A 12,510-nucleotide genomic window follows, 5' to 3' on the forward strand; every position below is an offset into this window, starting at 1 on the left:
TCCATCCACCCCTAAACCCATCAATTGTCCATCTGTCCACCTGTGCAACCATCTCTCCATCTTCACATGAATCCAGCCATCCATCCATTATAATATATAAACCAAACATCAAATACAACATCCATCCATCCATCCATCCATCCATCCATCCATCCATCCATCCTTTTGTCCTTTTCCAGCATCATGCAGCAGTGAGTGACAGATCTGATGTGTTACAGTGAGGAGAGAAGAGGTCATCCCCTGAGCCGCAGCCAGTCAGAGCGCTGTATTGGCACTGCAGGGGTTAGGAGGTCCGAAGTTAGAGGTCATTATGAGTCTGGTGTTGGGGTTAGAGGTCAATGGTCAGGCAGGTAGAAGGAAGTGCAGGGCTTGGGGTAGAAAGAAGGGGTGGAGTTTTGAGAAACAGTTGATGGTGTTCTTTTATGGAGAACGTCCTCGAGTGAAATTCTGTACTTTTTTCATAGTTTTTTTTTTCCCCATTCATTATATCAAAAAATATATAAAGCAGAATATCTACATTCTCGTTATGAACTTTTATCTACAAAATGTAGACAAGCCAGAAGCAGTAAAGCAATAGCATGTCCATGCTAACGCTTATTCTTTCTGGTTAGCTAGCCCGAGACGTGTGTCTCGCACAGCAGCCGTTGTAGAGACCTGATGAAATTCGTCTCGTTTATTTTCCACAACAGATTATTATACACATCAGGAGGACACTGGACTGCTGATTAGCAGATTAGCATCGGGTTTCATGCTAACTACACTCTATCTGTACTGTGTTGATTTAAAGTATAAGAGGTTAGCATTCGGGGGTTAGCATTAGCGTTAGCACTAGCATTAGCATCAGCGCTGACGGTGCAGTCTCCGACTGAGGAAGATTAAAAAAGGACAAACCTTTTTGTACTGATAAAACAGAAGCAAATGTGTCCTCAGGGGTCAAGAGTGTGGTCCAGGGGTCAAAGTTCAGGGGTCAGGGTTTAAATGAGGGCAGATAAGGAACAGACAAGTTAGGAAACACAAAGTAAAATTAAAAAGAAAGTGTGTGTTTAGCAAAGGTGTGAGATTAGGGGCAGCCCATAGGGCACTTCTCATAGGAGACTTCACCTAGGGCACTTCTCATAGTGGATGTCACCTAGGGCACTTCTCATAGGAGACTTCACCTAGGGCACTTCTCACAGTGGATGTCACCTAGGGCACTTCTCATAGTGGATGTCACCTAGGGCACTTCTCATAGTGGATGTCACCTAGGGCACTTCGCATAGGAGACTTCACCTAGGGCACTTTTCATAGTGAATGTCACCTAGGGCACTTCTCATAGTGGATGTCACCTAGGGCACTTCTCATAGGAGACTTTACCTAGGGCACTTCTCATAGGAGACTTCACCTAGGGCACTTTTCACAGTGGATGTCACCCAGGGCACTTCTCATAGCAGATATCACCTTGGGCACCTCTCATAGGAGACTTTACCTAGGGCACTTCTCATTGTAGATGTCACCTAGGGCACTTTTCATAGGAGACTTTACCTAGGGCACTTCTCATAGGAGACTTCACCTAGGGCACTTCTCATAGCGGATGTCACCTAGGGCACTTTTCATAGGAGACTTTAACTAGGGCACTTTTCATTGGAGACTTTACTTAGGGCACTTCTCATAGGAGACTTCACCTAGGGCACATTTCATAGTGGATGTCACCCAGGGCACTTCTCATAGCAGATGTCACCTAGGGCACTTCTCATAAGAGACTTTACCTAGGGCACTTCTCATAGTAGATGTCACCTAGGGCACTTTTCACAGGAGAATTTACCTAGGGCACTTCTCATAGGAGACTTCACCTAGGGCACTTTTCATAGTGGATGTCACCCAGGGCATTTCTCATAGGGCACTTGTGATAGTAGACTTCACCTAGGGCATTACTCATAGGGCACTTGTGATAGTAGACTTTGCCTAGGGCACTTCTCATAGAGGATGTCACCTAGGGCACTTTTCATAGGAGACTTTACCTAGGGCACTTCTCATAGGAGACTTCACCTAGGGCACTTCTCATAGATGACTTCACCTAGGGCACTTCTCATAGGGCACTTGTGATAATAGACTTCACCTAGGGCACTAATCATAGGGCACTTGTGATAATAGACCTCACCTAGGGCACTTGTGATAATAGACTTCACCTAGGGCACTAATCATAGGGCACTTGAAGTATGTTATTCTCACCTTTTTGAGTTTTTTGGTCTTTGCTTCCACTTCCTGTTGCAGAGATGTGAATGTTTCTCTCAGCTCCACTGTCTCCTCGTCCTGAATTAACATCTGCTGCTGCATTTCTCGCTCTTTACGTGTCTGCACACACACACACACACACACACACACACACACACACACACACACACACACACACACACACACACATACACACAAACACAAAATATGCAAGTGTAGGTCAGTAATGTGTGTGAATTCTCTCCCTGGTTGTACCTGAGTGTGAGTGTGTGTGTTGTGTTGTTGTGTGTGTGTGTGTGTGTGTGTGTGTGTGTGCGTGTGTGTGTGTGTGTGTGCGTGTGTGTGTGAAATACCTGTTCTGCAATCTCTTGTCGTTTTATTTCCAGCATCTTTTGCTGTTCATTGGTGTGATCGATGATGTTTTTTCCTCCAACCAGAAGCTTACTCTCCATTGCCTAGCAACCAAGGAGGCGGGATGAACATCAGGGCCAGAGCAGACAAGTATTTTTAGAATTTTAAACACACACACACACACACACACACACACACACACACACACACACACACACACACACACACACACACAGGTTCAGGAATCCCAGAATTAGCAATGAACTACATCAAGGAGTCACTTCCTGTTTGTCCCACACTACAGAATTACTCATTATGTCATCAACAAACACACACACACACACACACACACACACACACACACGCGCGCGCGCGCGCGCACGCGCACGCACGAGATGCAGAGATGAAAGAAAAAACTGTTCTGGTTGCTCATTTTTTTCCAGCAACAATAATGCAATTATTCATCTCTTTAGCGAAGACACACACACACACACACACACACACACACACACACAAAACACTTACACACACACACACACACAAAACACTTACACACAGTGCCAGCTCTCACCCACAATAACTCTCAGTGATATTTTTAGAGCTGTTATATTTCTGCAGCCTGCAGAGAAACTAGGGATGAGAGCATGGTTCATGGTATGGGACAAATATCAGTAAGGAAAAATAACACACACACACACACACACACACACACACACACACACACACACATTGGGTTGTAATTGTATCACTATGAGGACAGGGATGTGAGCAAGGACAAACATACAGGCAAACATCCTGCTCAATCATCCGCCTGCTGAGGTTATTACAGGTCATTCATAGTATAATACACATACACACAAACGCACACACACACACACACACACACACACACACACACACACACACACACACACACACACACACACACACAGAGGCTTTGTGATATGGGAAAATAATCTGCGGTGAGTTCCTGTGATGAAGTTGAAAACTTTGCCTCTGAACCTGGAGACTCCTTACAGACTCCTTATAGAAAAGTAATCAACAATCTTCTGACCAATCAGAATCCAGAATAGGCTACAATGCTGTCTGTCAGGTTTCTGGAGAGATTATTAGCCACAATTCTGAACCAGAGGATCACATATAAAGTACAGAACAGTATACAAACCTTTACCGAACGTATGAAGAATTACATAACTGATATACTCACTCACTCACTCATTTTCTACCGCTTATCCGAACTACCTCGGGTCACGGGGAGCCTGTGCCTATCTCAGGCGTCATCGGGCATCGAGGCAGGATACACCCTGGACGGAGTGCCAACCCATCACAGGGCACACACACACTCTCATTCACTCACACACTCACACACTACGGACAATTTTCCAGAGATGCCAATCAATCTACCATGCATGTCTTTGGACCGGGGGAGGAAACCGGAGTACCCAGAGGAAACCCCCGAGGCACGGGGAGAACATGCAAACTCCACACACACAAGGTGGAGGTGGGAATCGAACCCCCAACCCTGGAGGTGTGAGGCGAACGTGCTAACCATGTCCCCCATAACTGATATAATATAATATAATATAATATAATATAATATAATATAATATAATATAATATAATATAATATAATAACAAAGGAACACATTTGTACTTGCACCATTATCGTCATTTAGCGAATATTTCTGTTATGTTTGGGATTCCGTGTCTGTAACAGGAAGTAATAGCTATGAACGTGAAAGAAAAAAAAGTGCAAGACGCAGTGAGAGGAGAAAATAAAATGTCAGCGTTTTAAAATAGTATGTAAGCCTGAGAAGTTTACCAGCTGAGACTCTCTCTCTCCACACACACACACACACACACACACACACACACACACACTCTGTGTGACTGTGCACTGAGCCATTATTCAGAAGGACCTTTAAATCCAGACACCCCCCCCCCCCAATTGTCCACGTTTCCACAGCAACAGCGACTGGGAATGAGGAGATCTCATTATGTATTCGTACAAACCAGGAGCTCATTGGATGGAGACAGCAGACACTGACTCATCAATATTTCAGGAGAGCAGTGATGCATGCTGGGACAGTGGAGAGATAATGAAGACAAAGATAGAAACACACACACACACACACACACATGCCTTTGCACACACACAATGTTGTGAAGTATTATTAGAGAAAATGTAGACAGGATGTGCGATAACTGTGTGTGTGTGTGTGTGTGTGTGTGTGTGTGTGTGTGTGTGTGTGTGTGTGTGTGTGTGTGTGTGTGTGTGTGTGTGTGTGTGTGTGTGTGTGTGTGTGTGTGTGATTTAAAACACTTTATGGCATTTCAGATTCCTGCATCTTAGTCTCGTTTCCCTCACTGGTGTCCCGCTGACGAATTTCCTGTTTTGTTTCCTGATCTGTGCTGTGATTGGTCGAGAGCGCTTCTGTCAGGATGAGGCACCGATGAGTCATCACCTGTCAGGAAACCAGTGCCAGGCGTACAGCATGCTGGATATTTATAGAGCATCATGATAACATCTCTGCTCTTCCTGCTCATGTCTTCTTCTCCCTTCCTCTTCATCAGTCAAACTATTCCTCACCTCAGCCTCCATCTCCTGTGGGTTCTCCTTAACCCCCCCCAGCTATGCCGCTGAAGCTAGCATTAGTAAAGGAAAGCAGGCTCAGCTTGCCAAAATATATACTGTTCTTTCTTTTCTAAATAAAAACGCAAGCTCAAGTTATTCAGGTAAAAATTCAGACACTTCTTATCATCAGAGTTTTACAGAGATTTCCAGACCACAGGCAAGGAAACTCCTGCAGGCCAAGATCCACCATTTACTCAGCAAAAAGCTGCTGCACAGTTTGAAGTGTTGTTCACTAACACTTTTAATTGGTCACCATGAACAACAGATTCAGGTGACAGTTTATTACTGCACAAAGACACGCCCATCCTTAATATCCTGCTCAAAGACACGCCCATCCTTAATATCCTGCTCAAAGACACGCCCATCTTTAATATCCTACACAAAGACACGCCCATCTTTAATATCCTAGTCAAAGACATGCCCATCTTTAATATCCTACTCAAAGACACGCCCATCTTTAATATCCTAGTCAAAGACACGCCCATCTTTAATATCCTACACAAAGACATGCCCATCTTTAATATCCTAGTCAAAGACACGCCCATCTTTAATATCCTACTCAAAGACACGCCCATCTTTAATATCCTTTTCAAAGACATGCCCATCTTTAATATCCTACACAAAGACACGCCCATCTTTAATATCCTGCTCAAAGACACGCCCATCTTTAATATCCTACACAAAGACACGCCCATCTTTAATATCCTTCTCAAAGACACGCTCATCTTTAATATCCTGCTCAAAGACACGGCCATATTTAATATCCTGCACAAAGACACGCCCATATTTAATGTCCTGCTCAAAGACACGCCCATCCTTAATGTCCTGCTCAAAGACACGCCCATCTTTAATATCCTGCTCAAAGACACGCCCATCCTTAATGCCCTGCTTAAAGACACGCCCATCTTTAATATCCTACACAAAGACACGCCCATCTTTAATATCCTACACAAAGACACGCCCATCTTTAATATCCTACACAAAGACACGCCCATCTTTAATATCCTACTCAAAGACACGGCCATCTTTAATATCCTACTCAAAGACACGCCCATATTTAATATCCTGCACAAAGACACGCCCATCTTTAATATCCTACTCAAAGACACGCCCATATTTAATATCCTGCACAAAGACACGCCCAAATTTAATATCCTGCTCAAACACACACACACTTTATTTAATACGCCTGCTCTTTCAATCCCACATTACATCCTAATACCTCAAACTGTAAAGCTTTTATCAGGGATCAATACCTTAATGGCCTTTTAGTGAACCACACTTATTCTGCCCGGTAAAAGCCCCGTAATCTGATTGGCTGCAGTCAATAAAACATTATGAGACCTTGATTACAATTGGTTGACAGACCCTGATAGCAGCCAATGAGAACTGTAAACATACATGTGGAAGAATGTGCTCAGGGCTTGGCCTTTAGTTCAATATGTCCCCTACCCCTCAACACACACACACACACACACACACACACACACACACACACACACACACACACACACACACCAAGGTAACACTTAAATGATTTATACATTTTAAATACAGATAGAAATATATATATATATATATATATATATAAATATATATATATATATATATATATATATATATATATAGAGAGAGAGAGAGAGAGAGAGAGAGAGAGGCTGCACCGGTAGCAATGCTGGTATAAGGGCTAGACTTCCTGTTTACATCTCTCTCTCTCTCTCTCTCTCTGTCTCTCTCTCTTCTCTCTCTGTCTCCCTCCCCCCCACTATCCCTCTCCCTCTCTTCCTCCCTCTCTTCCTCCCTCTCTCTCTCTCTCTCTCTCTCTCTCTCTCTCTCTCTCTCTCTCTCAACAAGCTTGTCATGTTTTACAGAAAGCACAAACCATAAGCTGCACTATCCTGAATAAGTTACAGCTTTACCGCTCACACTGGAGACTCCTTTCTATAAAAGTAACATAACCTACTGTTTATGCTGTTACTATAGAAACGACAGTCATGTCGGAGCTGCTGTTATAGAAAACAAATGAACAATGCACACCAGGATCGATGCTTTTCTGTAAAAGCCACAAGGAGCAAAATACTCTGAAAGATGTAAATGCAATAAAAAAAGCGGATTATATCATTCAGAAGGTCATTATTGGTGTACGAGCCCTAGTATTGATAATAATAATAATAATAATAATAATAATAATAATAATAATAATAATAATAATAAGATTAATCCGCATTAAAATGTTAGAATTTTACTCTTATATTAAAGACTCATCGTATAAATAAGAGTCTGTGCTCAGCATCTGGTTAATCCGGGTTTAGGCCTCAGACTTCACACAGTTTGAAGCTTACACTCTACAACAGAACCAATTCTTGTGTTAGGATGTGATACTTCACGTCCCAAAGCTGGTTTGTGATTCATAACGAGCATCATTTAGTATCAATTATGTTTTTAATACCACTTTTGAGGAGCGTGTAGATGTTTCAGATGATTCTGAGATACCTGCCAAGAGCTAGTTAGCTAAATCGAAACTTTAATAGTGAGCTACTGTAGCTTATGCTTGAGATCCAGATTTGGCAGTTGCTTAGCCACAAGGTTCTACCAGTCTACACACACACACACACACACACACACACACACACACACACACACACACACACACACACACCTTGAACTTAGCGGTGAGGAGTGCTGAAGCCTCCTGCTCCTTCTTCAGATGTCCCATCATCCTCTCCTTCTCTTCCAGGAGCTTCTGTTTCTCCTCAGCCACCATTAAGCGGTCGTCCCTGATGGCCTCTTTCTCTTGCTCCAACACCTCCTGCTGTTCCTTTATGTACTCCTGCACCTCCTTCTGCAACTTCTCCTCATCGTCATCATCCTCACCTTCCTCTTCATCTTCAATCTCTTCCTCATCTTGATCATCATCATCCTCATTCACCTCATGGTCTATGCTTTTCTTGAGCCTCCTCTTCCTCCTGGAGCTCAGCATGCCGCGTCGTTGGAGCTGTGCCTTGAGCCGGGCGATCTCCAGCTGGAATTCACGGAGCAGCGCATCCTTGGGATCCTCGTTGACGCGTGGGACGTTCTTGATGTTCTTGGCACGGTTGGCATAGCGTAGCGTGGTCAGTGTCTCCTCATAATTGAAGGCTGCTGGGCCGAGCGTGGCCACCATTACGGTTTTGGCATTTCCACCAAGCGAATCCCGGAGCAGGCGTGTGAGCTTGGAGTCTCGGTATGGCACATGAGCGCCGCGGCCATCAGCCAGCGCCGATACGACGTTTCCCAGTGCAGAGAGTGACAGGTTGATTTTAGTCGCCTCCTTGAACCGCTCACCACGTGCTCCCGTCTTGCTCTGGCGCTCGCTTCCTGCCAGGTCCACGAGGTTCAGCTTGCCCACCCGGATGTGGTTACGGCCATCCGGACCAGGCTGACTGCACTCTACAGTGACACTAAAGATGGCATGAGACCGAGAGCTATGCTCGTTCATGTCCGTTGCACCTACGGATCGCGTGCGGTTACCTGCATTCAGCACGTGCTCCATCTCCTTGACATTCTTAGCCACAAAGGACGAAAGGTCTCGGACATACACGCCTGACTCGGGGCTCTCCTTCAGCTCGAGGCGCTTGCTGTGATCAGTGGTCAGAAGATCTCGGATCTCTTCCTGGTAGATCTCAAGGTATGACCCTCTCACCAGGTACTGCTGGTTCTGAGAACGTGAGATGTGTGTGAAGATATGCTCGAAGGAGCTGGGCACGATGCCTCGCCGCTCGGCCTCCGTCCACTCCCCCTGCATTGTGTACGTCTTCCCTGTACCTGTCTGTCCGTACGCGAGCACCGTCACATTAAAGCCGCGCAGCACCGAGTCCACGAGAGGCCGCACGCTCTCATCGTAAAGGTCGCTCTGCTTGGATCCTGCGTCGTACACGGCGTCGAAGGTGAACGTCTTGTCCGGTTCTCCGGGAGCCGCTCGGGGATTCCGCAGGGCCACTTGGCCCAATTTAACGTCCATATCCACGATGCTGTCATAACCGGACGCCTCTTCTTTGCGGTTCAGCGGGCGACAGCGCACCACCACCTTCACCGACTCGCACTGCTTGGTTTTCAGAGACATTTTTTCCTCCCTCGAGCTCCCGTGTGAAATCAGACGCCGACAAAGCGAGGTGTCGGAGCGCTAGAGAGGATGCAGCAGGGTGGCGGCTCCCGGGGCGCAGCGCATCGCGTCTCTGTGCGCACACAGCAAACAAGCAGCGACGCGTCAATTACACTAAGAAATCATGAAGAATTAAAGAAATTACCGGCTTTAACCGAGCAGAACTGTCTTTATCATATCCACAATCTCTCTCTCTCTCTCTCTCTCTCTCTCTCTCTCTCTCTGTCTCTCTCTCCCTCTCGCCCTGCCCCTTCACTGCGGTGCGGTCATGTGGTCCAATCACACGTTAAAGACTGAGCATCATCTCAAATATTATCTCGAATATTATCTCAGATTTTACCCATGATTTAATGATAACGGAATGATTCCTCACAGGCTTTAATCCTGACACGAGTCTGGGAATGTGACAAGTCCACACCGATATAAACCCAATCTGTTTAAAGCTAAAAATAATCTATAAAATGATATAATTCATGAAGAAACGCTCTCTCTCTCTCTCACATCTCACACACAAACACACACATACACGCACACACACACACACACACACACACACACACACACACACACACATACACACACACACATATACACGCACACACACACACACACACACACACACACACACATACACGCACGCACGCACACACACACACACACGCAAACACACACACACACACACACACACACATACACACCCACACACACACATACACGCACACACACACACACAAACACACACATACACGTACACACACACACATACACGCACGCACGCACACACACACACACACACACACACACACACATACACACACATACACACACATACACATACACGCAAATACTTACACATACACACACACATACACGCACACACACACACACACACACACACACACACACACACACACACACACACACACACACACACACACACACACACACACACACACACACACACACACACACACACACACACGTATAAGGCATTTCGAAAATATTTTATTTTGGCATTTTTAAACAGGGGTTCTTCGCTCTCATGCTATTTGTTATATTTGTCAATTTATAGATGATGACAATAATAATAATAATAACAATAATAATAATAATAATAATAATAAGAAGAAGAAGAAGAAGAAGAAGAAGAAGAATATGAAAAAGAAAAAGAAGAAGAAGCAGCAAAATGATACATATTCATTGATATAATAATGTAATAATAATATTATTTTCTAATAACAATATATTCCAACATTCCAGGTTTATTAGTGTTAGTATGCAGGACAAACATATATTTTACACAGATTTTCTTTCCAACTAGTATAAAAACATTTTTATTACAAGTGTAGTCAACTAACGATAGTAACCAAATTTATTTATTCTTCTTATTCATATATAGTTTGTGTATATATTCATAGGCTTCATGTTTGGTGTACAATAAGCACTTTATATACGTTCTTATTGTGCTTATTGTGCACTATAGCACTTATTGTGCTATATTAAGATCACGCTGTGTATTTAGTATTTTTTTATCTTTGGTGCCATCTAGTGGACAATATGAGAAACTGCGTTGTGTGGGTAAACCCGAGTCTCTTTTCAGCCAGCAGAGAGCGCTGTTGGCCGACTTACATTTCATTGTTCCCTTAAAACTAAAAAATCAACTCAACGGATAATAATAATAATAATAATAATAATAATAATAATAATAATAATAATATATACCCTTTAACCCAAATGTACTCAATTCACCAGTATATGTTCAGTTGCATTATTGGCTACTGTTGCTAATCAATTCCATAGCCTTATGCAAAATACATGTTTAAATCATTACACACACTTAAACAAATCCTTCTTTAAACAAAGAAGAAACACGACAGAAGAAATAATTAACTAAACTACACTTTGATTTATGTGACTACTTTAGGATTCAATTTGTTTGATTCCAGTTTGATAAATGAGGCCCAGATGAAGCATTAAATCAGAGATTATTGAGTCTAAAGTAAGCTAGAAGACAGCCAGGCTCACTAGCTATCTAGCTTGGATTGGGTTCTCAAGGGTCCTCCATTTGTGCTCCGTTTACTTGAACTCTAATAAACCGGTTGTTTATGAGGATCTTTCTCCCTCCTGCAGGCCTCTCTCATGCTCCCTCTCTCCCTACACACTACATGAGGACTCATCAAGTCCGTGCTTGGCTTTGAGCGTGAGCCAGATAATACTGCACATTCCTGAGAGAAACATTTCTGCCGTCCCGGTGATAAGTGTGTGTCACGATGACAAATACGCTGTCGGGATCTTCCGCTGGCCTGCTTTTCTGAAGGAACACTTTACTGAGAATTTGAGATTCAATGCCGCCGCCTTCTTCTTCTTCTTCTTCTTCTTCTTCTTCTTCTTCTTCTTCTTCTTCTTCTTGCTCATCTACTAAAACTGGAGAATTTAGACTCTCTAATGTGTTCATGCAAATAAATGATTAAGATACAAAAAATTCGAATTGCCCAACATGAGACCACAAAAAAGAGGCGTGACCTATGTGTGTGTCAGTACTAATTAAAGAGGCGTGGCCTATGTGTGTGTCAGTACTAATTAAAGAGGCGTGGCCTATGTGTGTGTCAGTACTAATTAAAGAGGCGTGGCCTATGTGTGTGTCAGTACTAATTAAAGAGGCATGGCCTATGTGTGTGTCAGTACTAATTAAAGAGGCGTGGCCTATGTGTGTGTCAGTACTAATTAAAGAGGTGTGGCCTATGTATGTGTCAGTACTAATTAAAGAGGTGTGGCCTATGTGTGTGTCAGTACTAATTAAAGAGGCGTGGCCTATGTGTGTGTCAGTACTAATTAAAGAGTCGTGGCCTATGTGTGTGTCAGTACTAATTAAAGAGGTGTGTGATATATGTGTGTGTGTCAGTACTAATTAAAGAGGTGTGTGATATGTGTGTGTGCCAGTTCTAATTAAAGAGGTGTGGCCTACGTGTGTGTCAGTACTAATTAAAGAGGCGTGGCCTATGTGTGTGTCAGTACTAATTAAAGAGGTGTGTGATATGTGTGTGTGTCAGTTCTAATTAAAGAGGCGTGGCCTATGTGTGTGTCAGTACTAATTAAAGAGGTGTGTGATATGTGTGTGTGTCAGTTCTAATTAAAGAGGCGTGGCCTATGTGTGTGTCAGTACTAATTAAAG

The 12,510-nt window shown here is 43.6% G+C and overlaps 1 protein-coding gene across 2 annotated transcripts in view; it reads right to left on the reverse strand.

Annotated features, from left to right (window-relative positions):
- Positions 1-9,782, reverse strand: part of LOC113658587 (kinesin-like protein KIF3C) — a 14,650-nt gene extending 4,868 nt beyond the window's left edge. The window contains exons 1-4 of one of the 2 annotated variants that reach the window (XM_027171112.2): positions 7,857-9,782; positions 2,565-2,666; positions 2,209-2,331; positions 892-900 (exon numbers count right to left, since the gene is read on the reverse strand). In XM_027171112.2, coding sequence (XP_027026913.1) covers positions 892-900; positions 2,209-2,331; positions 2,565-2,666; positions 7,857-9,299 — 1,677 coding nt within the window. In that variant the 5' untranslated portion in view covers positions 9,300-9,782. The remainder of the gene's footprint in view (positions 1-891; positions 901-2,208; positions 2,332-2,564; positions 2,667-7,856) is intronic. The other variant, XM_027171113.2, reaches the window with a different exon arrangement.
- Positions 9,783-12,510: the final 2,728 nt, after the last annotated feature.

Source organism: Tachysurus fulvidraco, chromosome 9 (genome assembly GCF_022655615.1).
Source record: "Tachysurus fulvidraco isolate hzauxx_2018 chromosome 9, HZAU_PFXX_2.0, whole genome shotgun sequence".
NCBI classification, from domain to species: domain Eukaryota; kingdom Metazoa; phylum Chordata; class Actinopteri; order Siluriformes; family Bagridae; genus Tachysurus; species Tachysurus fulvidraco.